Source organism: Gopherus flavomarginatus, chromosome 8, assembly GCF_025201925.1.
Source record: "Gopherus flavomarginatus isolate rGopFla2 chromosome 8, rGopFla2.mat.asm, whole genome shotgun sequence".
Lineage (NCBI taxonomy): Eukaryota > Metazoa > Chordata > Testudines > Testudinidae > Gopherus > Gopherus flavomarginatus.
In genome coordinates, this window is record NC_066624.1 from 31,135,328 (window position 1) to 31,163,076 (window position 27,749).

General features: G+C 38.3%; 1 protein-coding gene across 2 annotated transcripts in view; it reads left to right on the forward strand.

Annotated features, from left to right (window-relative positions):
• The window catches only part of KLHL4 (kelch like family member 4), an 81,455-nt gene that overhangs the window by 45,083 nt on the left and 8,623 nt on the right, over nt 1-27,749 (forward strand). For both annotated transcript variants that reach the window (XM_050965035.1, XM_050965036.1), the window contains 7 exons: nt 6,289-6,462; nt 6,922-7,058; nt 10,535-10,731; nt 17,070-17,282; nt 20,696-20,882; nt 25,479-25,703; nt 27,489-27,651. In XM_050965035.1, the coding sequence (XP_050820992.1) occupies nt 6,289-6,462; nt 6,922-7,058; nt 10,535-10,731; nt 17,070-17,282; nt 20,696-20,882; nt 25,479-25,703; nt 27,489-27,651 (1,296 nt within the window). The remainder of the gene's footprint in view (nt 1-6,288; nt 6,463-6,921; nt 7,059-10,534; nt 10,732-17,069; nt 17,283-20,695; nt 20,883-25,478; nt 25,704-27,488; nt 27,652-27,749) is intronic.

Here is a 27,749-nt window from a genome sequence, read left to right on the forward strand (position 1 = left end):
ACATTTACAAAACTTTCCAACTTATTTATGGTGTGCTACTTCTAAAGGTAGGATGCATTTTCTAACTAAACTAATTACACTACAGACCCACGATATTTGTGATCTATATCATCTTAATCTAAAATGTACTAGGCCTACTGATTTCATTTATATTATAGAATACAAACATACATATAACACTACTAGCTAATTTTTCCTTTAGCCAGAAACCACACACATTATGAATTCCTGAGAGCTCACTGTAGCTTCAGAGATGGTAGGAAAGATAACACTGTAATGCTTTACAAATCTTTGTGCTCACAAAGCTATTTGACAGAATAGCAGATTATTGTTTAGGTAAAAGGATATAACAAGTGGCTAAATGGAAAACACTTCCAAATTCCTTCAGCAGTATTACTATTCTGTCAGCATAAAAGTTAATGGAATGCTTTAGTAGAAATTTATTCGGTGGAGAAATATCACTGTATGTGCATTCTCAGGTGCTAAAACATTAAAGACACAAGGGTTTAAAAAAAGAACTTATCACACTTAACTTAAATACCAATTAAGGCATTTGAATCACTACTTCTAGTTAAAGCAGAAGTGTTCTTTAGTAATAGCAGAAGTGCTATTTAGTAATAGTGGTCAGAGTAATGGAAAAGTGTAAAGGCATACAGGAATATGGTTTTGTATTGGGGGCGGGGGAGAAGGGAAGAGGGAATAAGACTGGAGCCACTTCATCATAGACTTAATTTGTGTAACAGCCAGCCAACTCTGTCTGCAGCTTCTCCATTGGATTTTTTCTCTGCTTGTCAGTGAGGCACAAGCATTACCCTATTGTCTGTGTCAGATTCCCTCTCTGATGTGTGATTTTATTGTACTGTGTCCAAGTCTGTACAGATCTCTGAAGGACAGGGAAACTATAATTAATACATTTTTAAAAATGATAAAAACTACCAAATATAGCACTTCTATGCATTTTTATCATGACTTCTGCACATTTTAGGAGAAAAAGAGGAAATATTTATTTTAAATTTTATTTCAAAATTAGTGTCGGGTAGGTACTCAGAGGCTAAGCATTTGAGGGTGCAAACTCAACGTTTGAGGGTGCCTCCTTGCTATCCCCCTCCTTTGGGCACATAATACTTTGGTGCTTTTCACTTGGAACACTTGTGCCTATAATGGCAAATTAAGTCAGAAATATTTCCCCCTAATCAGAGCGAATCAGAATAAAATTTTTGATTCTTTCTGCCAGATGAGAGGAGAAGAACCCAAGCCTTATTTACACTGGTGGTGGTGTGTAGGCTACTTGTAGCTACATGCTGCAGTGAAAAGAAAAAACGTTATCCACAATGCAGTGGGTACCTACACACAGTAGTGAAAGGCTCTGGCAAGGGGGAGGCAGGGCGGGAAGATTCCAGCACCGGGGAGCTGCCAGAGCTTCTCTCTATTTCTGGAGTCTTTCACGGAGGTGGAAAGAGGCTCTAGCAATAGGGAGGGAGTGGGACACTACACTGTAGACATGGGATGCACTGCTTGGTTGTAGAGAGCACCATGTAGGGCATAATCCCTAGACATTACTATAAGGTGGGAGTAAAAGGTATGAAAGACAGTACTAAAAGAGTAGTTAATTATCAATGGTTTGCTGTCAAACAAATTGTTTAGGGTCCCTCAGGCCTCTGTCTTGGGTCTGGTACTATTCAATATTTTCATTAGTGACTTGGATAATGCAGTGGATACTATACTTAATAAAATTTGCAGATGACACCAAGCTGGAAGGGTTGCAAGCAATTTGGAGAACAGGATTAGAATGCAAAATGGCCTTGACAAATTGAAGGATTGGTCTGTAATCAAGAAGATGAAATTTATTTAATAAAGACAAGTGCAAAGTGCTATACTTAGGAATAACAAAATCAAATGCACAAGTACAAAATGGGTAATGACTGGGGAAAAGATTTTTCTCCATGTCCTACAAGTATAGGTCAAGAAGTAATCAGCTTAACATGTAGCAAGAATGATTTAGGCTAAATATTCTGGGGGAAAACATTCTAACTTTAAGGACAGTCAAATACTGAAATTGGCTTCCAATGGAGGTTGTGGAGTCCCAGTTATTGGAAGTTACTTACCAGGAATGGTCTAGGTATAGTTGGTGCTGTCTCAGCACAGGAGACTGGACTAGATTCATAGACTCATAGACTCTAGGACTGGAAGGGACATCGAGAGGTCCTTGAGTCCAGTCCCCTGCCCTCATGGCAGGACCAAATAATGTCTAGACCATCCCTAATAGACATTTATCTAACCTACTCTTAAATATCTCCAGAGATGGAGATTCCACAACATCCCTAGGCAATCTATTCCAGTGTCCAACCACCCTGACAGTTAGGAACTTTTTCCTAATGTCCAACCTAAATCTCCCTTGCTGCAGTTTAAGCCCATTGCTTCTTGTTCTATCATTGGAGGATAAGGTGAACAAGTTTTCTCCCTCCTCCTGATGACACCCTTTTAGATACCTGAAAACTGCTATCATGTCCCCTCTCAGTCTTCTCTTTTCCAAACTAAACAAACCCAATTCCTTCAACCTTCCTTGAGGTCCCTTCCAGCCCTATATTTTTGTGATTCTGTTATTTGATTGGCATCAAGTAGAGGCCTTTAGTTGGCCTTTAGTTGGTCAGATTGTGAGTCATTATTTGTCTTGTTGTCATTTTGCTAGAATTTTACTTGTTACTAGTTCATGGTAAACCAGCTTAATTTTTATTCAGTTTCACTTTATGTATCAAGTTAAATTTACGTACAGCACCTGCAGTTTGCCTTTGTGTAAAAAAATGAAAAACCTACAGAAAAACCTTGACTGGAATAAATAAGGAATATATTCAATTCCTTAACCAGAAACAACCAATACTCCCATAATCCCCAAACATCTACAAAAATATATTCAATCTAAATAGTATGAGTATGATAATATTATTCTGTTTTCACCTTTGGAGTCACAAAAATTGGTCTGCAATCTAGACAGCTAGACTGTGAAGGATACAGATATTATGAACACATGCATAACAGAAGACGTTTCTTAGCAACAAGAACTACGTGAAAGCTTCTGGAATTTCTTATTAACTCAACTTATTATTTCTTCTATGTAATAATGGATTGCACATTCTGTGTGGTTAACGAGCAGAATCAGACACACAGTATATAGTTCTCCTGTACAAGACAAACTGAATACTTGCAGTTGTTATGAAGAGGGAAATAATGAGAAATAAAATGAAGAAATTCCAAGGATGAATGGGCAGGGAAAATCTAAATTCCATTCCAAACTATTTAATGTGAAAAGGAAACCTCACATTAAAGAATAAGAAAAGAGCTCATTCTGTTGGGGGGGCGGAGGGAGAGCTAAAGGACATGTGAAAATGCTGCCGCATTCCAGTAGAATCTTTATTTTGTTGTTGTTGACGGTTCTGCTCTCTTTTAAGTCAATGGAATGCCCGCCATTCACTTTAATAGAAGTTGAATTAGATGCAAAATAAATGGTCTCAGGTAGACTTTGAAGTTACACTTTCTCAAATGTCTGGTTTACACTACAGACCTATGTCGGTATAACAATGGTTGCTTAGGGGTGTGAAAAATCCATACCCCTGAGTGACAGTTATACTGTGGGAGAGCTTCTCTCACTGACTTAGCAACTGACTCTCGGGGACGTGGATTAAGTAGGATCACCAGAGACCTCTCTCCCACTGGCTTAGAGCATCTTCATTAAAGCACTACAGTGGAGCAGCTGCTGCAGCGTTTTAAGTGTAGACTTGCCCTAAGTAAATAGGTTTTACACAATGTGGAGATAGTGCCAAAATACGAACACAGCTTAGTAACCAAAAGAAGGCTGAGTGGGGGATATGATTGCTCTTTATAAATATATCAGAGGGATAAATATTAGGGAGGGAGAGGAATTATTTAAGCTTAGTACCAATGTGGACACAAGAACAAATGGATATAAACTGGACACTAGGAAGTTTAGACTTGAAATTAGACGAAGGTTTCTAACCATTAGAGGAGTGAAATTCTGGAACAGCCTTCCAAGGGGAGTAGCGGGGGCAAAAGACATATCTGGCTTTAAGACTAAGCTTGATAAGTTTATGGAGGGGATGGTATGATGGGATAGCTTAATTTTGGCAATTCATTTGGCAATTGATATTTGATTATCAGCAGGTAAGTATGCCCAGTGGACTGTGATGGGATGTTAGATGGGGTGCGATCTGAGTTATTACAGAGAATTCTTTCCTGGGTGCTGGCTGGTGAGTCTTGCCCACATGCTCAGGGTTTAACTGATCGCCATATTTGGGGTTGGGAAGGAACTTTCCTCCAGGGCAGATTGGCAGAGGCCCTGGAGGTTTTTCGCCTTCCTCTGCAGCATGGGGCACGGGTCACTTGCTGGAGGATTCTCTGCAGCTTGAGGTGTTCAAATTACAATTTGAGGACTTCAATAACTCAGACATAGGCTAAGGGTTTGCTACAGGAGTGGGTGGGTGAGATTCTGTGGCCTGCATTGTGCAGGGAGTCACACTAGATGATCATAATGGTCCCTTCTGACCTTAAAGTCTATGAGTCTATGAGATCTACACTAGAAAACTTTGCTGGCATAGTAAAGTCGGTGAGGTGTGTAATTTTTGAACAACCGTCTGTAGAGGCAAAATCACTAGTATAGACGCAGTTATACTAACATTAAAATGCTTTTGTCAGTGTAGCTAGTTTCACTCAGAGAACTGGTAGATGCTATATCAGCAACAGAACTCTTGCCTGCATAATGTGCATTTATATTAGGAGACCTCTTCTACTGCAGACCTGGCCTAATGCGCACACACAATGGCAGCAACTCTACAGGACCAAAGTGTTATATTATGAAGACTACCTTCAAAAACAGTAAAAGTGAGAAATTTCTTTAAAATGGAAGTTTTGATTCTACAATACCAGAACATGTTGCTGAAAGACGTTAATATCATGAAAACTGCTTATTTCTTTCACTTGAGTTTTCACATGCACAATGCATGCTGCTGCTTCTTGACATCTTCAGGCCCACTGTAAATCCAAATATAACTGTGAAGATGATTTGTCAGAAGGAAAAAAATATATAGCAAACTAGATTTCATCAACACGATAAACAGTCAAATAAATGATTCATCTTAACTCAAGAGGAATTAGGAAAGTGTATATATCTATTAAAAGCTTACAAAAAAATAAAAACAAGAGATCATTTAGAGAGATGATTAAAAGAGCTGGGGAAAATAATATGCATATCAGACTGTTAAAATCCATAGGAATAACCAGCAGATTGGGTATCTACTTGTTAAAAAAATAAATAAAAAATCATGCATGGGGTAATATGGTATTCAGCAAGAAGAAGAGAGGTCCAATCATGAACTCATTGAGACTTTTCACATTTCATTTATTGACACTCATGTTCTTGCTGATTAATTAATACGATTTATCAGTGAATGTTTGATGGTCAAAAACCAGTGTCTTTCTGATGTTTTTTTTAGGAGTGTAATGTAATCTGTTATTTTTGTATTGAAGTTTTGCATTTGCCATGAACCTTTTAGACCATGACACTTCTATCTTCATAGGGTCTACCCATGCAAACCTTTACTAGCCTGAATAGTTCTCTAATTGATGCCCATGGAACTGCTCTTGGTAGAGATTGCTGGACTTAGTTGTCTTTGCAGGATCAGGCCCAGAGGAAGTAATTCTAAAATCAAGTTTTTTAACTATCAGTTTGCATTCATATTAATAAATTGGTAGACATACTTATGACAGTTGCCTGAAGCACACGTCTGCTAAGTAAAAACAATTTACAATAATTGGAAATACCCAAATTATATTTGCTGTATGATTTAATAAAATCAGCTCAGTAAATGAGAAGGAAGTAGTATCTGGAGGAAAAAAACTGCACCACCCACTCTTGATTCATAATCTTTTTTACTCAAATCTAGAATCCTCTACAGGACTTCATAGAACTCACTAAAATAGTGTAATATATCCTTAAAATTATTTATATTTGCCAGATATGATCTTTCTTTTTATTTTGTTTTTCTCTCTTAGAAAATAAGAGTTTTAAACAATAAGTTTTGAAATAGTTTACAAAAAGTCTGAAGTATAATTAAAAGAAACAAATGGAAAAGACACATGAAGTCCACTCTCACTAGATCAATATATTTAAAGACTTCCGGTTATACTGCAATTTCCACAGCTCAATTAAAACTGAAGTGAAAAGCATTCTCAAGTTTGATAATGCTACAGTAACTGCATTTTCTCTTTCTTTAACAGATTATCAATAACTAGCTATTCACCCACTGGAATGAACACCAATGGCTCAGATGAATACTTCCAATCCACAAATCATGCAGAGCAGACATTCCGCAAGATGGAGAACTATCTCCAGCAGAAGCAGCTGTGTGATGTTCTTCTCATTGCTGGAAATTACAAGATTCCAGCTCACAGGTGGAATTTTCCTTATTGTTTACAAGCCTTTATAGCCTGACAGTTCCTAGAGCTCAGATAATGTGAGTTCTCACCTTGTCCCTGATTAGTTATGAATGAATGGTTACAATAATTAGCCCATCAGCTGAAGACAGTTAAATGATATGATCACAGCTTTAAATTCATTATTGTAAATAGAAAGAAATTCAAGTATGAACCAGTTTCTCTGTTTTGCTATAGTCAAACTTTAGAGGGGATGAGTGAAGCAAATAGCACAAACACACCCTTTGAAAGAAAATTAGATTACTTACCGGAATTACCCATTTAACTTCACTGCTAACCACTGTAAGGATACAGTCTCAGGCAGAAGATATGTTTCTCCTACACACACAAATTAATTGTATAATAATGGGCTGAGTTTTTACTTCCCATTGAGATTATGAACTCATTTAGATCCCTCTAAAATGTTTCTATTTCAAGATTGGTTCTTAGTGCCGTATCTGATTATTTTGCTGCAATGTTTACTAATGATGTGCGTGAAGCAAAAGAAGAGGAGATCAAAATGGAAGGAGTGGACCCAGATGCACTGAAAGCTTTGGTGCACTATGCCTATACAGGTAATTCATAATCTATTCTCTAATTCTGTAAAGAAAGGTGAACACTATCTAGCGTGCAAACATTTTTCACCTCATCCATTTTACATTAGTGCTTAGATACATACCCAATACTGGAAAATATATTTGTGAAGTATGCTATTTACCAAATATGATGACCCAATAAAAATAACCTCAACAACCCTTGCTAGCTCTTGTTGTGAGGAAAAATGAGAATATGTCAGAGTTACAGGGTAAGCTGTAATTTAGACCCTTTTGTGTCCTTTGAGTGCACTCCTAAGATGAAGGTTCTGGCTTCATTCATCTCTCTGAAAGGTGGAACAACATTGTTCAACCCCTCTGAGACTGGACCTCTGGGTGGTAAGTTCAATTCAGTCCAGTTACTTCCATGTCAGCTGGGAGAAGCAGACTGCCTTGCTGCATTATTTCCCTCCTTCCATGAGTCTGCATCAGCATCTCCATCTCAGGCAGCTTCTGACAACCGAATCAATCCCTCTTCTTACCTGTGCCAGCATCTTTAAGGTTTCAGAATCTACTTAGATACTTGGCCCTGTGAAGAATAAACATCACTGGAGTGAGGCAGAGGGTAAGGGAGTATTCCCCTATTACTAACTACCTCCATTGTTTCTTTAAGGGTCCCCAAGTTATTTTCTCAGATGGTACTTTCTCTTTGCCATTGTTTTGTTTCCTATTTCTCTCCTCTCCTGTCTCCAAAAAGCCTCCTTTGATTCACCTCTTTGCAGTCAAGCAGGATAATATCAAATAAATAAACTGAAGTGCATGTGATATATATAAAAATAGACAACTCCCTCTCACTCCACATCTTGCATGACCAATAGCTTATTCTTTTATTGGACCAACCTCTGTTGGTGAAAGAGAGAAGTTTCTGAAGCTGAGGAAGAGCTCTGTGTAACTTGAAAACTTGCCTCTTTCACCAACAGAGGCTGATCCAATAAAATTATCTCACTCACCCTGTGTCTCTAACATCCTGGGACCAACATGGCTATATCAACACTACAAGTAGCGTATTCCAACAGATATACAAATATCAAAATATTCTGTTACTCTATACTCGATTAGAACATCTGCTATTTTTAATTCAGACACAAAGAAGAGCAATAGTAATTTATATTAATAAAAGTCAGATTCTGCCTGTTGCGTTGCTCATGAAGTTATATGGGAAGAGCATGCTGAGAACCTTTGTGCTTTGGATGGCCCCAAAAATGGTGAGGTTCAACTTCAGCAACCAATTTCCTTCAGGGGGAGAAGCACAGGCCCATCCCTGGAGCTGGACCAATATAGCAAGGGGAATAAGATATACTCCTTAATGCCATGAACTAGACACACATTTGAAAAATTAAGTAATATGTTTACTTGAAAAAAAGTGTGTCTAAGATATTTTATGTTAGTAGCAGAGTATTTTGAGGTTTTCTATTCTACTCTCCTCCCTCTTTTCAATACAATTGCACCCCAATGTTTACATTAATTACTAATTTGATTGTGAGACGTTAGACAATAGCCAAAAGACCAAACCAGAGAACTGTGAGTTGTCTTTTCCTTGCTGCTCTGTAATCTGTGGAGAAAAAATGTTGTAGAACAGATTTCTGTTACTCTAGTGTGCAATCCAATTAAAAATATCCACAGCATTCAAAGTTATGCAAGCACTGAAAGGCTGCAGATACTAGCTCTTTGGGAGGCTATTCAACTCAGAAGAAAGGTTACTCTGCCGTAGATGCCAAAGGAGTTCTTTCTCCCATGCCTGAATCTTGAGAAGGGGGGGAAACAGTCTTCCAGAATGTAGCAGCATACAAATTACCAGAACAGCATCCTTGCAGTCAGTGGTACAGAGATAAGCTATCTCCCACTGATCCACCATTCATTCCATTCTCCCTTTCTCATACATGCACTCTCTCATTGGTTTGCTTTGAATGAGACAACTTTCTAAAAGCATGAGCCTCCAGAATGGGACATGAAGAACTGTGGCTCATACCTGTTGAGTGGGTCCAACCTTTCCATGAATCATTTCAAAGAGAGTAAAAAATTATTTCATGGCAAATATAAGTAAAATTAAATTTTAAAAAGGTTACTGTGTAAGAAGGGACATTTAAAATGGTTTCCAAGTGCCCATTTTATTTACTGTGTTTTGATATTAACATTAAAGTGCTAAAAATATAGAAGACTGTTTTCACTTTGATTGTCATAGAACCTGTGGAAATATCTGGCGTTATGTAAAGAGATGATTGTCAAAAGAGAAAAGTGCAACTTACAACTACAGATTTTACACCAATATTCTAATAAACCTCACAACAATGATATAATTGAACAAAATTCGTAAGCGTAATTCAAGGAAATGGATGAATGCAATTATTTTATAAAAGTTTAACACATTTTACTTGGCAAAATTAAAAGAAAAATGTGATTAATATAAATTAATTGTAAAAGTCTTTTAAAAGTCATATATAGGAAAAGCTTTAATTCATATTTAACATCAGAATTTAAATTAATCTACAGGCATAGTATTTCATTTGAAAATAAATGCATAGTATATAAGCATGAAATAAACTTTCCAAGTTGTTAATATTAGTTGACCCCTTCAATACTATGTTGCATTAAACAGAGTCTACCAACCCCCTGCCAAGTACAAAATTACCAGTTTTCTGGGGTTTGGGTTAGTGAGTAACTCAAACAAGATGCCGTGAATCTCAGCCTAAGATTTCTCCCCATTTTGGCTGTTTCTAGATTTTCCCTGCAGGTCCTCCTCCATCCCAATCCCTTGATTCCTCTTTGCAGAGATACACTTTATATCCCTTTATATCCTTGTTAGCAGTGCTGACCCAACCTCAGAATGATTAACAAACTTATTTCTGTATCTTGACTCAGAATTAGCATGGACTGGTATATCGGAAGTAGGTTGGTGAAAATTAGATAAGAGCCAGTTGCTGACAAATGCACACAGAAGGGGTGTAGGATGACAGCAGTCTCAGTTGCAGTCTAGACTAAAACAGTGGCTATGGAAGGGTGGTGATTCCCCAATTTTTTCACAGATTTTCCCAATGAGGAAAGACTCATGGGGGAAAAAATGCAAATAGACCCATGGGGTACATCTACGCTACAAGCTATGGCTGAGAGTCCCAGCTTGTGTACACATACTTGTGCTAGCTCTCATCTGAGCTAACACACCAAAAATAGTACTGTAGCCATGGTAGCACAGGCAGTGGCTGTAGCGGTATAGGCTAGCTGGCCCAAATACAAAACTTTCTGAACTGTGGGTATATACGTTGGATGGCAAACCCATGCTGCTGCCTGTGTACCATGGCAATGCTATTTTTCCTATGCTAGCTCAGATAAGAGCTAGCATGAGTTTGCGTACGGAAGCTGGGAATCACACCCATTGCTCATAGTGTAGCTGTAGCCATAGGTACAAGGGAAATGAATGGCAAACCAATTAATGCATAATTTTCTTGATCTAAACCACTCAGGTGTTTTAGAGTTAAAGGAAGACACTATAGAAAGTTTGCTGGCTGCAGCTTGTCTTCTCCAGCTGTCTCAAGTCATTGAAGTGTGTTGCAACTTTCTTATGAAACAGCTCCATCCTTCAAACTGCTTAGGGATTCGATCCTTTGGAGACGCGCAGGGTTGCATGGAACTCTTGAAAGTGGCACATCTGTACACTATGGTAAGATTAATAATCTAACCATTTTGAAATGACAGTATGAAGAGCAGGCAGGAATACTATATTGGATCTGCAAAATCAATGAGGTGATGGAAAGATGGCCAGGAGTTACTGCAGGAGAACTTGCTGAGTGCAGAGGTGTATGGATGCTGCAATTTCACAGACTGATGTAGAAGCTGTGCTCTCCATTTGCACCCCTGAGATCCAGAGACACTGAGTCTTGCATCCAAGCACTCCCAGTGCAGGAGTATCTTGCACAATGCCTAACAAGAAATATGTGCCACAATCCATCCTCAAAAGGAAAATGTAATAGGTATAATTACTGGGATGAAATTGAGAGTTGATAAAAACATTAGAAAGAAATGTTTGATTTTGCTGTTTATATTTTTGACTTGTTATTTAATAACTTGCTGTTATTAAAAAGAAAGTATGAACAGCCATCTTTTTGTATTTGAAGAAGATACAGTACAGCTTGCATACAGTGTCCTTAGAAAAGTCAACAGTATTCTGGTCTAGCGTATGTCAAGGAAGGATGACAGTTCATCTTTACTGACTAATGGCAGTGCAAAGAAACACTTCTTTCAAGGTGTAGGCAAACAATAAGAACATTAAGAAAGGCAAAAAAGAAAAAGTGAATGAGATTTAGAAAAAAAACACAACAAAGTGGCAATTATTATAGCAAAATTAATGCAAGAGGAAACCTTCAGAGGAAACAAATAGCAATTTTATTCTCAAACTAAGAGCACAAGATACCAACAAATTTTGTAGCAGCATAAAGGCTTCACAATTCTAAAGCCATTCCAGAGATAGAATGCTTTTACACTCAGAAGTAAATTAATTTGGACATGGTGGCAAATGAGGATAAACACTGGGATGAATTTTAAGTCATAGGTTACAACTTTATTAAATTTAACACAGTGGAGAGGTATTACCCCCCTTGCCAACTATACTCTCACATACCAGGCATTTTAAGTGGTTCCAGTGCAGGGTTACGTGGCTCCTACCATATAACCCATAGAGTCTCCTCAGCCTAACCCTAGGACTCAGATTAGTCTTCGGAATCCTATCACTGCATCTGTTTCTCTGCAAGGGGAACAGAGGGTATTAATGGGGAACCTTGACCTCCAAAGGCCGCAAGGTCTGCCCATCCCAGGAGCACAAGGCTCATCAGCAAAATGTCAGGGTATTTTTTTAATTTTTATTTTTACACTTCTGGGAACTGTTGCTTTCTTCCTTTTAACATTGGAAACTAGCTACAAGTTGTGACAAACTTACATCCCTACCTAGCACTACATCCTATTCTTATTTAACTCCTCCAGGATGCTCTGAGGAAGGTAAAATACACACAAGGCCTTAGCCAATTTGGCCCCTATGGGAAGAAAATAATCCTTCCTGACCCCAAAACAGGTCAAACCCACTGCATCTGCAATAACGCAGCTCTGAAGCTACCAGTTCAGTGTGGGAAGAGTGGGGCTGCTGAAATTGGTCAAAATGAGGCTCCACCATGACCTTGGCTAGGGTTTAAGTTAATGAAAGGGATTCATTAGGGACCAATCACTACCCTTTCTCCCCCATCTGGCCAATGAGTGGCTGGAGACTAAGCAGTGGGAGAGGCCACCTCTGCATTCCAGTCCCCACATCACTGCTGGCCCCCATTCAGTTTTCCACCCATTAAGGTGCGTGAGTGGCATGAAAAGATTGATAGCACTGTTTGTGTCCCTTTCTATAATATTACTAGAACACATATATACACTTATAGAATTAGTAGATGATACCAAGGTGCGAGGGAGTGAAAGTGTTCTGGAGGATAGGATTAAAATTCAAAATGATCTGTACAAAGTGGAGAAATGGTCTGAAGTAAATAGAATGAAATTCAATATGGACAAATGCAAAATACTCCATTTAGGAAGGAACAATCAGTTGCACACATACAAAATGGAAAATAACTGCCTAGGAAGAAGTACTGCAGAAAGGGATCTGGGGGTCATAGTGGATCACAAGCTATGAGTCAGTGTAACACTGTCTCAAAAAGCAAACATAATTCTGGGATGCATTACCAGGAATGTTGTAAACAAGACACAAGAAGTAATTCTTCCACTCTACTCTGCACTCATTAGGCCTCAGAGGGAGTATGATATCCAGTTCTGGGCACCACATTACAGGAAAGATGTGGACAAATTGGAGAAAGTCCAGAGAAGACCAACAAAACTGATTAAAGGTCTAGAAAACGTGACCTATGGGGGAAGATTGTTCCAGACTAACAAACTTAATTTTTTCAGAGAAGACTGAGGGAGGGACACAATAACAGTTTCCAAATACATAAAAGATTATTACAAGGAGGAGGGAGAACATTTTTTCTTGTTAACCTCTTAAATACTCACATGTATCCCGGAGCTGAGGCTTTCATAACAATATAAAATATAACAAGACTCAGGGTAAAGTTATGAGATTTGACCACACTGCACAGTTGTTACTCCCACTCCCCCTTTTTCCTGCTACCCAGCTGGAGCAAATCCCAGCCTCCAGAACTGGCTCCTGTTCTAGTTTACAAAATGAAACATGGTGCTGGAGAAGTGAGGCAGAGAAAAACACTGCAAGCCTTAGAAGGGGGCCTTATATAGCCCGGTCCCTAAGTGCTTAGGGGTAAAAAAGGAAACCTGCACTTTCTGGAACCAGATTAGGAATAAATTTAAAAGAAAATTTGTTCTAAAGCAGATTGAACCTGTCTTACAAAAATTTTGTGGGTAACAGTGCACATGCTCTGAATGTCAGGGGAAAGGATTGAATAAAAGGTTCTGATTTTGGCCCATCGCCAGTTGAAATGTAAAAAATCACAATTAAGGGAGCAATTTCTAAAGGCTTATTGCAAATAGAGAGATTGCTTGCAATATGAGCTAACAGTAAACAGATTAAAAAATCAGCCACAAAAAAGCAAACCTGAGAACTTCTGTTCTATTACTTTAGTTATTGATGCAAAGTATTAACAATTTCCTGTCTGGTATCTCTCTCATGCAGATGAAGCTTGTTCTGATAAACAGCTTGCACTATTTTTGTAACTCAAAGTGGATTTGTCTTCCTGTTCCTATTCCCTGGATATCACAACATTAGAGCAGGATGTGTATTAATGACCAAAGTGAACATCTCCTTTAAATCCCCAATACTGCTATTTTTATATCTATTTTAAATATAATAACTTTTCAAGATTAATAGTAATAAAGTCTCTAACATTACTATAATAAAGTCTATAACATATTACTGCCCACAAACAAAATGCATTATATTTTCAACTTTGAAATGTCTTCATCTCCTTATTCCAGGTTGCATTATATTTTCAAATATGATATACTACTTTATGTAATTGTAGATATTAATTTATCCATTGAATGCAAACATACCTGGATGCATCTATACAACAAAAACATATCTTTAATGTATTTTCCTTACTGTTGACTTGTAATTAGACTTCCTAAAGTAGTGTTTTTTGTGAAAATAAAAATATTGCTTTGAATGAAAGATTTTAGCACACCAAGATTCATGGCAAAATCCTGCAGTCCATGGAGAACTGTACCTGAATAAGAGCTGCAGGCCTGGGTCCCCCAAGTATTTTAGATTTTAGTGGGAGAAATGTATAACCAGAACTGAATGAATTTCCATTGTTCATAGAATGTCAGGGTTGGAAGGGACCTCAGGAGGTCATCTAGTCCAACCCCCTGCTCAAAGCAGGACTCAGCCCCAGAAAGATTTTTGCACCAGATCCCTAAATGGCACCCTCAAAGATTGAACTCACAACCTTAGGTTTAAGCAGGCCAATGCTCAAACCACTGAGGTCTAACAAAAGGTATTGTTAAAGAGAATTTATTTTCTCTTGCTATCTTTTCTGCCATTAGTAGTACAAATATATGGTCAAGACTTGGCACAGTTTACTGCAAAAGAATGTTGAGGTAAGAACTTGGTGTGTTTAAGAAATTTGCATTCATCAATATCTAACCAGCAATAAATTGGACACTCAGACTGATTGTATGCATTCTATTCCAGGTTTAACGGTATAATTTAGCTCTGATTTTCCATCTTAAATTGTTTTAGAACACATATAGTCTTTGCGCAGAGACTATGCTGGAGTGGAGGGGCTAGCCAGTACTGCTTCCTCTTCTGAAACTGGGGCAGTATCAGGCCTCCTAAACTGGATATAGGGAAATTTCCTTCTCCTTTTGAATGTGCTTAACAATAGATACAGATTAATGGATTACAGAGAGATAAAGTCTCAAGTTACATCAAGATAGAAAGGCACACATATAATTTGTTAAGATCAGTCATTTAAATCAGTGGTTCTCAAAGCCAGTCCACCGCTTCTTCAGGGAAAGCCCCTGGTGAGCCAGGCCGGTTTGCTTACCTGTTGCATCTGCAGGTTCAGCCGATAGCATCTCCCACTGGCTGTGGTGTGCTGTTCCAGGCCAATGGGGGCTGCAGGAAGGGTGGCCAGCACATCCCTCAGCCCGTGCCACTTCCTGCAGCTCCCATTGGCCTGGAACGGTGAACTGCGGCCAGTGGGAGCCGCGATTGGCAGAACCTGCAGATGCGGCAGGTAAACAAACCGGCCCAGCCCGCCAAGGGCTTTCCCTGAACAAGCAGTGGACCGGCTTTGAGAACCACTGATTTACATAACCTGGATTTAAATCACTCCATTTTGATTCAGTGCATAAAAGGGAGTCAAAAATCCTGGATTCTATTCCTGATTTTGTCACTGACCCACTGTAAGCTTTGGACAAATCACTTACAGACTCATTTTCAGAAGTACTTAGTCCAGGCTTCTCATGCAGCTGAAACTCAGGTCACTAATCTCTGTAAAATGGGTATAACTTGCAGGGGTTATGAGCGACCTAGAGAGTTGTTTTACTTTTAATCTTGGATGAAAGATCATATTAATAGTAAAACAAATCTTTAATAATCCCTCTATAATTTAAGAATGAATCATTCGATCTGAGTGTTTAATACTCACAAAAATGAGGAAGTGAACTGGGTGCTCTCTAGGCATATGGCATACAATCTTCTCTAAATCATTGTTAATGAACTTCGCCACTACTGTGCTTCTGTTCCTTGGCATCTCTTTGAGCAGAATGTGACAATAAGCCAAAGTGCTTGGAAAGCTTGTTGACAACAATAGCACAATGATAAAAAAAAATCACTACCCTGTAATTCTGCTTCTTTGAAAATGTCATCACCCAAGATTCTTGTCCTAGGGCCTCAGCTTTCTGGTGCCAGACTGCTCAGAGATCTCCAAGGTATTAGATTGTTGACACTGACAGTTAGGTATGAGCTCCTCCCCTGGGTTCCTTCCCAAGTCTGCCTCTTCCCTCTCTAGAACCCTAAATACACTCCTGAGGGAGTGCTGAGGGAGCACTCCTAAAATTGCCAACTCGCCAGGTTCCCTTTCCTTGCCACTGCTGATGTGTCACAGGACGACCACTGAGCCTGCTATGTGCCAGTGTGCTAAGGCAGGAAGAAACATAGGTCTTCTTCTACCTAGTATTGAAATGCCAAAGCAACTATGATGATGTTTGAAACTTCTCATGCATGTCAGCCCTCCATGCCTCTGATAAGGGAGTGACCAATGGCTTCAGAGAGATGGAGCTGCCTAAAAATAGTTAGTTTCCTCAAAAGAACTGGAATAGTCATGGGAAAAAAATCCAGGGGGGGAGCTTCTCTGCTAACCATAAAGGGACTGACTGACAGAAGATTCTAGAGGGAGCTGAGGCAGCAGTAATTGGAGTGGAAGACATGGCTCAGACCCAAATGCCAGTGTCTCAGAGAACAAAGATGTAAGATCCAGGGGAATTCTAACCTATCTTGTTAGTACTGGTGTCCTATTATTTATGTATTACAGCAGTGTCCAGAGGCCCAGTTTGGATTGGGGGCTCATTGTGCTTTGCTCTGAAACAGCCCCTGGCCTCTAGATCTATCCTGTTCATACACTATCTTTAAGAAGGCTAAAGTCACAAAACTCACGTTGGTATCTTACTTAAGTCATAAGTCACTGTCTGGCACTCACAAGTGAAAGGTTGGCATACAAACTCAGTACAAATCCTCTAGATCTTTTCTATGTAGTTCTCAACTGCATTCTACATGTCAGGTTATCTATTTATTCTTAGGCGTGGAAAACAATTTTTAAAAAATATTAATTTTGGCTGTACTTAAGAAACCATGTTAGATTCAGTAATCTGTAGAACATTGTCTAGATTCTATTAAGAAGCAGGCATATAATCCATGCAAAAAATGCCTTCTCTGCTCAAATATTATATTAAGGTGTCAGTAAAATGAGTTCATTGAAATCTATTCCTTTCTAGGAACACTTCACAGAAGTGATAAAGAATCAGGAATTTCTTTTGCTTCCTGCTAGTGAAATAGCAAAACTCCTGTCTAGTGATGACATCAATGTACCAGATGAAGAAGCCATATTCCAGGCTTTAATGATGTGGGTGAGACATGATTTGCAAAGCAGGCAACGAGACTTAGGAATGCTCCTCTCTTACATTAGACTGCCACTACTCCCACCACAGGTATATGACTGTACAGTAACAGGTAATAGCTTTAAATCACTACCCTCTCAAAACCTTTCCTCGATGTGACATACCAGGGTACAATCCAGACCAATAGGGGGCTGTGTCACCCCTGCCTTACAATCTTGGGTGCTTTGCTGAAGTAGCTCCCACCAGGGCCACTCAGAAACAGCGTTTCCAGTATTCAAGCCAGACCCTGAAGGTTTATATGCCAACCACCTTTGGGTTACACTGTGACTTTCACCACCCATTGGTTATTCTGCAGAGTGACCTCAACAGATTTTCCCATGGACATGTATGTCCTGCTCAGCCCTCTCCGGACCAATACACATTTTAAATCTGTTATTCCTTTAAGGGAATAATATCTCAATTTATTATCTCAAATAGTTATTCAGACTCCTCAATTTAAACAAATTATTGTGATGCTCTGTACCTCAGGGGAACCCCCTGAACCCTCATGTTCATCCTTATAATATGATTGTGTGGTATCCAATGCAAAGTTTGTCACATTGGGTGTCTTCAGAAGGCTCATGATGTATTGAGGATTGTTCTTTTAGTGATTTATAGGCTGTAATTTCACATATATAGTTATGAGGCTTAAAATGTGTCCTTATAGCTTAAAACAAGCCCAGGGAAAATTCTCCAGGAGCAAATGGGCAGTTCACACCTCATCAGGGCATGTATGGGATAAAATCGACCCAGCCTGGAAACAAAGGACACTGGCCTAGGTAGCAACAAAGAATCTGTTGGACTCTTCAGTGAGTCACCCCCCTTCCCTTGGTCAGTTTGGGATTACAATGAGGCAATGCTTACCTGACTCTGAAGGCAGGGAGAGAGTGGTAGCAAAGCCAAGAGGGAAGAAAGAACATGATAAAAGGGAGAGACATTTGCCCTGCAGTATCTCTTCCACCTCCATCTACAGACACCACCACCAAGTGACTGAAGTGCTGATCAAAGGGGAGAGCCTGGCTGTAGGGCAACCAGCCAGTCTGTGATGAGAAGCATTTAAGTTTGCAAGGTCACTGAAAGTGTTAAGATCAGCTTAGAATGTGTTTTGCTTTTATTTCATTTGACCAGATCTGACTTCTTGTGTTTTGACTTAAATCACTTAAAATCTATCTTTTGTGGTTAATAAATTTGTTTGTTTATTCTACCTTAAGCAGTGTGTTTGGTTTGAAGCATGTCAGAGACTCCCTTTGGGATAACAAACCTGGTACATATCAATTACTTTGTTAAATTGATTAAACATATATAAGCTTGCAGCATCCAGTGGGCAGAACTGGACACTGCAAAACGGAGGTTCCTAGGGTTGTGTCTGGGACCAGAGCTATTGGCTAGTGTCATTCAGTTGCAAATCCAAGCAACAGCTGGCCAAAAGTGCTCACTCACATAGCTGGGAGCAGCTTACATGCCAGAGGCTGTGTGTGAACAGCCTGGGAGTGGGGGTTCTCATAGCGGAGCAGGGTAAAGTTGGTTCCCAGAGTCGAGGATTGGAGTGATTTAGCTGATCACCAGTCCAGATAACAGCAGGAGAATGTCACAATTAGTTAAAGCAGTAAAAAAGTTTATTAACTACAAAGAAATTGAATTGAGTATAAGTAATGGTACATAAAAATCAGAAGTGGTTACAAGAAAATAGCCACGTGCTCCAGCAAATTACTGACCAAATTCTGAGGTCAGAACCACTCACCCAGAGTCCAGCAGTCTCTTCAGGTGCAGTGAATGTGATAGACAGGGGAGTAAAAGAGGCCTTTGGGAGTGTTTGTCCCTTCTTTTCATAAATTCAGTCCCCCTCTTGAAAAATATTTCCAGCTGGTCACTAAGAGACAAAGTCTACGTGGAAGGAGGTTCCCTGCTGGCTTTTCCTCACCTGGCTGAGCCTTCCTTGTTTCCCTCCCAGCTTGATGACTCTGTTTATTGCTTAAGTGCAAATTAAGGCAAACACATTCCTTTGTCTAGGACATTCCTATTTGCTGATTTCTATTTGGGCTGGACTGTGGTGTTTGGAACATGTGTTAATAACAATATATAGGTAAATCTTGCAACTTTATATAAAATGTTGCCACAAATATTTTATCAGGATGATACTGATCAGGAAATTATGAGTTTTTAAATGATACCTGAAAAGACAGACTTTGTACAAAGATTATTACAATAATAATACACACACTGAGACTATTTACAGTTTTGGGAAAGAGCATATTTCTATACTAAAAAGACTAGATATTTTGGTAAACAGCCAAGTAAATATTATTAATTTGCAAAGGTCCAATAAACAGATAAAAAGGATATCATAAAGCCAATGTAGTTATTCGTGCTGAAAATCTGCCCATTTTTAAAATGCCAATCTACTGCATATCTACCTGAAATGTAGTGAGTGCTTTGCTGTATTTTCTCATCTAGTAACAGAAACTTGGATATCCTACAAACTCACTAACTTAAATCACAAACCAATTTGAAGACTGAATAATTTTTAAAACACCCAAAACTTTTATTGTTCTTGAATTTTAGCACCATACCACACAATATAGAAACCAGCAGTATACATTTCATTACGTGCATCATTACTCAACCTTTAACATTGAAATGGACCCTTTATCAAAGAGAGTCACAGAGACAGCTGTACAGTTCTGTAGTGAGCTGACATCTTATTACAGCTTTGTGATGTTTGTGGTATGAGACTGTCAATACATCCCAACATCAAAACATAACACAATGTGTTGCAGTGCCTTATATGACATGCATTGTCAGGATAATCACTGCATAATTATTTTATGGCTTTCTGATTCTCTAATATTTTTATTCTCTTCATTTCAACCATGCTAGTTGGTCAGAATCAGGGGTCGTTCCTCTTTCCTTCCTAGTTTTGTAAAGGGTAAGAGGGGGATCCTAGTCAGTCTGATCTGCAGGTGAGAATATGAAGTGCTGCTCAAACCTAGATTCCAACACTGCATGTAGGTTCCAAAAGAACATAAGTTTCTACAGTTACAGGCTGGATATTGATATTGCACATATTTCATTTTAAAAAAAAGACACAGACTTTTAATGAGTTCCTCTATTAGTAAAGTTGCCTCCTTTATTATAATAGATGAGCTTTTGCTTCTAGTTATGTCAAAAGGAGTTTTGCCATTGACTTGAATGGGAGCAAGATTGTGGCTGTTCATAAGAGTAAATAAAAACCTTTTAAAGATTTTATTTTCTTATATTTATATTATGTATATACATTATATTTTTTACATTATATATTCTTATATTTACATTATTCTGCATCAGATAATTTATTTGGACCATGACAAAGCTCAGATGAAAGATGGACTCAGGAAAATTAGATCTGTGATTTTGTTTCAGATATTAAGTTGTATCCCATCTTTTATTATTTAAATGAGTATAGATCAATCTGTTTTATTTCTCAGTTACTAGCAGATCTTGAAAATAGCCCAATGTTCACGCATGACCTTGAGTGTCAGAAACTTCTTATGGAAGCTATGAAGTATCATCTCTTACCGGAAAGAAGGTCCATGATGCAGAGTCCTCGAACTAAACCTAGGAAGTCTACAGTGGGTGCACTTTATGCTGTGGGAGGCATGGATGCTACTAAAGGTAAGTTTGGAAGTTTTTTAAGTTATTTTGGGAACACCCGGATAATAATAAGTGACAAAGCAGTTATAGGGTTATTAGAAAGTTTCTAAACACAGAAATTTAGGGATGAAAGAATAAAAGATCTGCTAACTCTGTGCTCTGCCTTCTAGCAGGAAGACCTACAGTTGTAAGTAATAGATTAACATCTCAAAGTTTACACTTCAGGTTCAATTCAGAGGAGCACTCAAAAATTTAGAGGTTTATAGCAGAATTTTTCTGAAAAAAACAATGAGAAGAAAATTACACTATTTCCTACGTGTGGCCAGTTTGAAAATACTGTGACATAATCTTTTGTATATTGTTCTGGAACTTCGGGCTCCAGTCTTGACCAAATCCCGAAAGGTGAGAGGGAAAAATATAGAAAATTAAAAAAACCCTCAATATTATTGGACCATTTAAAAAGTATAATTTATTACCGCTTCTAAACAAAGCAAATCCCATCTTTAAAGTAAGAGAACCTTTCATTAGATTCTTGGTTTTTTCACTCTTGCAACAAAACATAACATTTTTCAGTACTGCAAAGAAAATTCTTACAGCTTGTCACTGAAGGCTAATTTTTAAGCTGCGTTCTGCATTTTGAGACTAATTGTCCGACCATGGCAGAAGAAAAACATGAGAGAATGGATGGTGGTTGCTTAATCATTTCTACATAACCCCCAGCAAAGTCTCAGCCATCCCACTGTTGGGAAACCACCACCTTCCCCTTATAAGAGGATTGAGGGGCTAGAGAAGGAAGGAAGTTGGATCCCTGGTGTTACAGATATAGGTGCCATTAATTTCCCTTCTTCAGCTCCCATAAGGGCTGATTTCCTTTACATCCTTGTCCCTTCCATTTTATCCAATAACTATAGCCTTTCCATAACAAGAACCTTCAGTGGACATATGCCACAAATTTTACTTACTAAGTTGCAACATTACAACCCTTGGCCCCACCCTACTGGGTCCCAAACCTGCTGTGGGGAAGGGGTGAAAAAACTCATCCTGACTCAGCCAGTCTGGCAGTGAGGGGAAAAAATCCTTCACAGTGCCCAAGAGAAAAGGGCAACTAGTGTGTTGCTCACAATGGATCGTGAAGGGACTCTGTCCCTTTTCTCTAGATCCTATGGGGCACAGGAGAAGTACTCCCAGCCTTATCCAAGTGAAGCAGAGCTTCCTCTGAGGCTGCATGAAATATGAACACCACCACCACCTTCCACTTGCCCCAGTCTGTTCCAGCTATTTCCTGCTCCTCCTTACTCTGCACAAGTAAACTTTCTCCCCTTCCTCTACCTCTACCTCTGCTGTCAGTTGTGGAAGGATCCCTTTAAGGTGCAACAAACCCTTTTCTTCCAACCAGCCGGACAAGAACCCAAAGCATACAGTGTAGTGAGCACATTCTCACACCTGAAGTGATGTTCAGTCACAATGGCACGTACACAACCAAAAAAAATCAAGGAAATATCACTTAGCAGTTTCTTTTCACAGTCCACATCCTATTCTTTAATGATTTACTGTGAATTATACATAGAAATGTCATTCAACAGCATTCTGAGACTAAGCCTTTTCAAACTACTAAAAAGAGGTTGGAAGTACAAGTTCATGCAGACTGTAATACTTTTATGTATGTCACTTTAAAAATGGAATAGTTCATACATTAGGGAACATGCTAATTTATGTTCTGTAGGAACCTTACCCTCACATCTACAGTGAGCCTGGAAATACAATTATTCCAAAATGTCATAGGGTTACGTCACAGAGCTTCCACTCTTCAGAAAATAAGCAGCACGATAGGATGTTATGATTAGTTTCAAGACTAGTGATTCGCTCCTTTATCACATTTTCTGCATGTAATGAATATTAATAGCATTTCAAGAGAGTTTCCCATTCCACTTTTAGGTTTTCAAAGTATTACATATACTGAGTGAGTTCCTTTAAAAATTACAGCTCACCTCATAAACATCAAATGTCCATAACAGCTAGTGTTATGAAGAGCACGAAAAATGGTTAGCATGATTGATTTGTATTTCCGGAAGACTCTGAAATAATTGCAGCTCTACAGTCTTTTAAATGTGAAACACACCTATTACTAGATAAAAAAAGAAACTGAGGCTCTTTCCTGAAGTCAGTTTCATCAAACAAAATTATACTGTAATGGCTAGATAGATATTCTGTGTTTTAGTGACCAATATTAAGCATTAATGAACTGTGTAAATCATCCACTGCCAAGAACTGGAAGCTTAAAGATAAACTAGCTTCCCCCACCCCCCGATCAAAAGAAAAAAAATCCAATTTGTCTTCCAAGCAAGTACTATAAAAAGAAAGAACATTTTTAATGAACATGTGTACTTCCTATCAGTGAGTCTTTTTACTCATTATATTGGAAAGAGTCCATTTGTTTGAACTTTCGCCTTTTGATGGTTAGGAAGTCAGTATTTCCTCACTTTCCCATGACAGCTCTGACTCACATCTTGAGCCTGCATTGGATTTGTAAGATAAAATCAACACCTAACTACTGTGCACTAGTACAACAACATGGGGAATGGGAGTAAATTATCACCTCTACCAATAATGCACTTCTGTTAGGAGAACAAAAAACCCCAACCCTCTCACCCTCACCAAAAAAAATAAAAAATAAAAACAACCTGTGGTAGCAGGCATACCTAGTACCATTCATATTTATCAGAGGATATCATGAAACAGCTCAAAGAAAGATCAAAAGTAGGCTTATTTGCTGAATTTTTCATAGCCTAGGTTCACAAATCCCATTGAATTTGAATGGGTGTTGGGTGCTTAACTCCTGTAGGCTTCTCTGAAAATTACAGCTGGTATGCACAGATACACTTTACATAGTTAATGCAATTTCACCTACTTTTAAAATTAGTGGGTTGACTGTTTCTTTAAATCTTTTGAAATAATCAGACTGGAGGACTTTGGGAAAGCTCACCCATTAGGAGACCAGAGCAAACTGGTAGGGGTCAAAGGAATGAGTCGTAAATAGGCAAACAAAATGAAGAGAGCAGTGAAAGAGATAGTGAAAGGAATATACAAATTCTGAATAAAAGGAGAGATTAGGGAAGAGGAAAAATGTGGACAAGATCAGAAGGGAAAGGGGCGGGGGGGAGCCAAAATATAAAAAGACAAACCATTTTAAAATGTTATTTTAAACTTCTTGATCTTGTTAGTTCCATTGCCCCACTATTCCTCCAATGTATTTGGATCAGTATTTCCAAACAGGGTCTGGTAGGCAGCGATGCTTTCCAGGGTGTTAGTCAGAGCAGTAGGGATTAGTCAGATTAATTTCAAGAGTCACTGGATTTTGAAAAGCATGAAACAGCCACCAGAAGGAGATAAAAAGAGAACATTAGAAATTGTTCTGGTTATTTCAATACACTTAACAAGCACAGTGGTGGAGTCACTCCCGATTGGATTTGTGAGAGTACTACACAGCAAATTCTAAACCTTCTTTCCAATTTCTTCCTGCTGTTGTGTTGGTGCCATAAACCATACTTTAATTGCTAATTACAGCTCTGTGGTTCTTGCCTTCACTTCTATCAAAATTAGTAGATTTTATTCACATTAGGGGACTGGCAGAATATGAATTTGCTTTTTCTATATGGTTGCCTTCAGGACCACTTGAATGAATCCACCCAATCATGCTAGAAGGGATCTTCGGACTCATAGGTATGATTAACAATTGCCTCCTGCCTACCTTAGTTATTGGGCAATGCTCCCTGATGTGTTAAATCAGCATTTACGGGAAGCAACAGCAGCTACTGAATGACTGACAGGAGCTATTGCTTTGAAAAGTGTAAATTTTGACTGGCATGGAGTCAGGGTCCTAATAATAGAGGTAGAAAGGAATCTTTCACTAAAAGTATTACAAAAAACACAGCAACGTAAAAAGAAAGTGAAAATACAGATAATGTATTATTGCAGATTTGGGACTGTTTCAAGGCCATGACGTGGTTGGAATTCGTGGTAACCAGCAGTGTGCAAGCACACAATTTTACCTTGTCTGTTTTTAATAAAGTAAAACGTATATCATAAATGTTGTTTTGGATGCACATGCAGGACTCAGATACATTCATAAATATATTATAGGGCAGATATTTAAACATGGCATCTGCAATTTTTCTTATGGTTGTAACAATTTAAGTACAAATATTGCTAGGCACCACAGTGCCCCAAGATATCATACTCCTAAGGAAATGAAAAGAAGAGAACCTCATAATACCTAAATAATTCATCAATTTAACAACTTTGCAAAATTAACTATAGCCAAAACATTTGTTTACATCTAATCCTGAAGTCTCTAGTGCTTGATTTATTTTTATATGCCTGACGAAGCTATACCAATGCATTTAATGCAGCTGTCTCAGTAAGTCCACAGTTTTCAACCTAAGAACTAGATCTCAATTAAAGTCAATGCACAGCATTGTCAAAGCCTTCACATTTTGTAATGGTATTTGTGAGGAGGAGTGGGTTGGGGGTGGAGAGGGTGTTGGAATAGAAACTACCAAATGTTAAATACTAAGGACCATCTGTAGTTTAAAGTTTTGATAATTATGCTTTGAACAGGCACCACTACAATTGAGAAATATGACCTTAGGACAAACAGTTGGATACAAATTGGTACCATGAATGGTAGACGATTGCAGTTTGGAGTAGCAGTAATTGACAACAAGCTCTATATTGTGGGAGGAAGAGATGGCCTGAAAACCTCTAATACAGTTGAATGTTTCAATCCAGCTACCAAAGTTTGGACTATAATGCCTGCTATGTCAACTCACAGACACGGCTTAGGTAAGAGTTAGAGTTACTGTACAATATACATTGCACCAGATTTACAGATTAATACTACTGGTTTTAAGGATGATAAATGTAAATGCTAACTGTTGCCATATTTTTTTTAAATATTTACCAATACAAAGCAATGTTTATACAGGATATTTTTCAAATCCAGCTACTTTCCCACTGCTATAAAATCCTTCCTTATTATCCTAACAAACTTGCACTGGCCTTTCAATGCTAATTTTGCTTTGAACATTTGCAAAAATATATACAAAGGTAAAAGTAACAAATTTAGTAGAAAAATCTAAAATCCCATTGACTATCTAAGGGACTTATTTGCAATACACAATGGACTTTGCAGATGCCATTGACTTCAGTTATCATTGGGAGTGCTCAGCACGTCTGAAAATAAGGACCTATAACACTGGCAAATATATTTAATTAAATATAAGTGTGCAAAGACTAATATATTTACAAAGAAACACACTTTACAACATCCAATGAATTTGTCCTTTCAATTCTGTTTAGAAAAATATTCTTCTACTTTACCAATTATCCCACTGAGAAAAAGCTTATATAACTCAATGTACGTTCAGACTATATCCCTCTATACATCTTTAATAACTATGTGAAATCAACAGTAATCATACAATTGTTTATTCTTATTACAGAACAACAAAAACAGGGACAATTTTAAGGCTGGGTGGGCAATATAAGCAGGATTTTAAAAGGTAGAAAATCCTTCTTTGTAGAAAATAGTAGCATGTGAATTGAGAGGGACAATTCCAGAAACATGTATTTCATGAAAATCTTTGAGCTGTTCGGGAAGATAATCATTACAGTAAACACAATAAGAATAATAATTTTAAAAGTCATATGACCATACAAGAACCCCCGGTTTCATGGCATGTATTACCTTTCCACCAAGTACTCTGTACTGACATCACAGCTTAGTGCTCTTTCAAGTCTGTCAACTTCACAACTATTTGCTTTGATAAGACAAGTAGGAGCTATATATATTACATAAAACAGGTGAAATCCTAGCCACAATTAAATCAATGGGAGTTTTACTATTGACTTCAATGAGGCAGGATTCACCCAATATATAGGCTATAATGAATGCTTAAAGTTAGGTTTCTAATTCAGCCTGATTTTCAAAGCTGTCTTGAACCTATAGCTCCTCTTAGCTTCAGTTAGATTTTGCGTCTTTGAAAATCAGGTCATTTATATTTAGGTCTGTAAATATGGATTTAAAAGCCTGACTGCAGGCATCCAGATTCAAATGAAACAAAAACTAAAACATACTATAAAGCATTCTAAACAATATGAAGGACCATCCATCTCTAAAAGGAAATGAGAAAACTCAAAGGCTTCATAGTAGCTGAATGAACTTGTTCCTGTACCTAAATGCACAGCATCAAATGCAAAGCGTATGTGCAACTTCTAAACATATTAATAAATACTACTACTACTACTGCTAACCTGAAGGGTTCAGTACGAATAGAAATGGCCGAACCCTGGAGTGGGAAGTGTCCATGTTAATACTGCTTCCCTGTTTATCATTGAATGAAAATCAGTGTTTTCCCAGCAGAAATACTATATTTGCATAAAGTGTATGTGACTTTCATTCTGCTCAGTGTCATGCAGATTTTGTATAGATTTATATGAGGTGATTTTTCTGTAAAGACATTTTTAGAGAAATGAAAAGCCATAACTATAGCAGGCAATGAATATTAGTTACTGAAATGTTCTGATGTCAGACCTATGTAATTTTGTCCCTAATTCTATTTTTCAAAGGCGTAGCAATGCTTGAAGGACCAATGTATGCTGTTGGCGGTCATGATGGATGGAGTTATCTTAATACAGTAGAAAGATGGGACCCCCAGGCACGGCAATGGAATTATGTTGCTAGCATGTCAACTCCTAGAAGCACAGTGGGGGTTGCAGCATTAAATAGCAAGTATGTAAACAGACAAGCTGAAGGACTGGGGGTGGGTTGGAGGGTTGTTTACTTACTTTTGCTCAGTTATGTGGTGTGACAATTTACTTCCAATATTT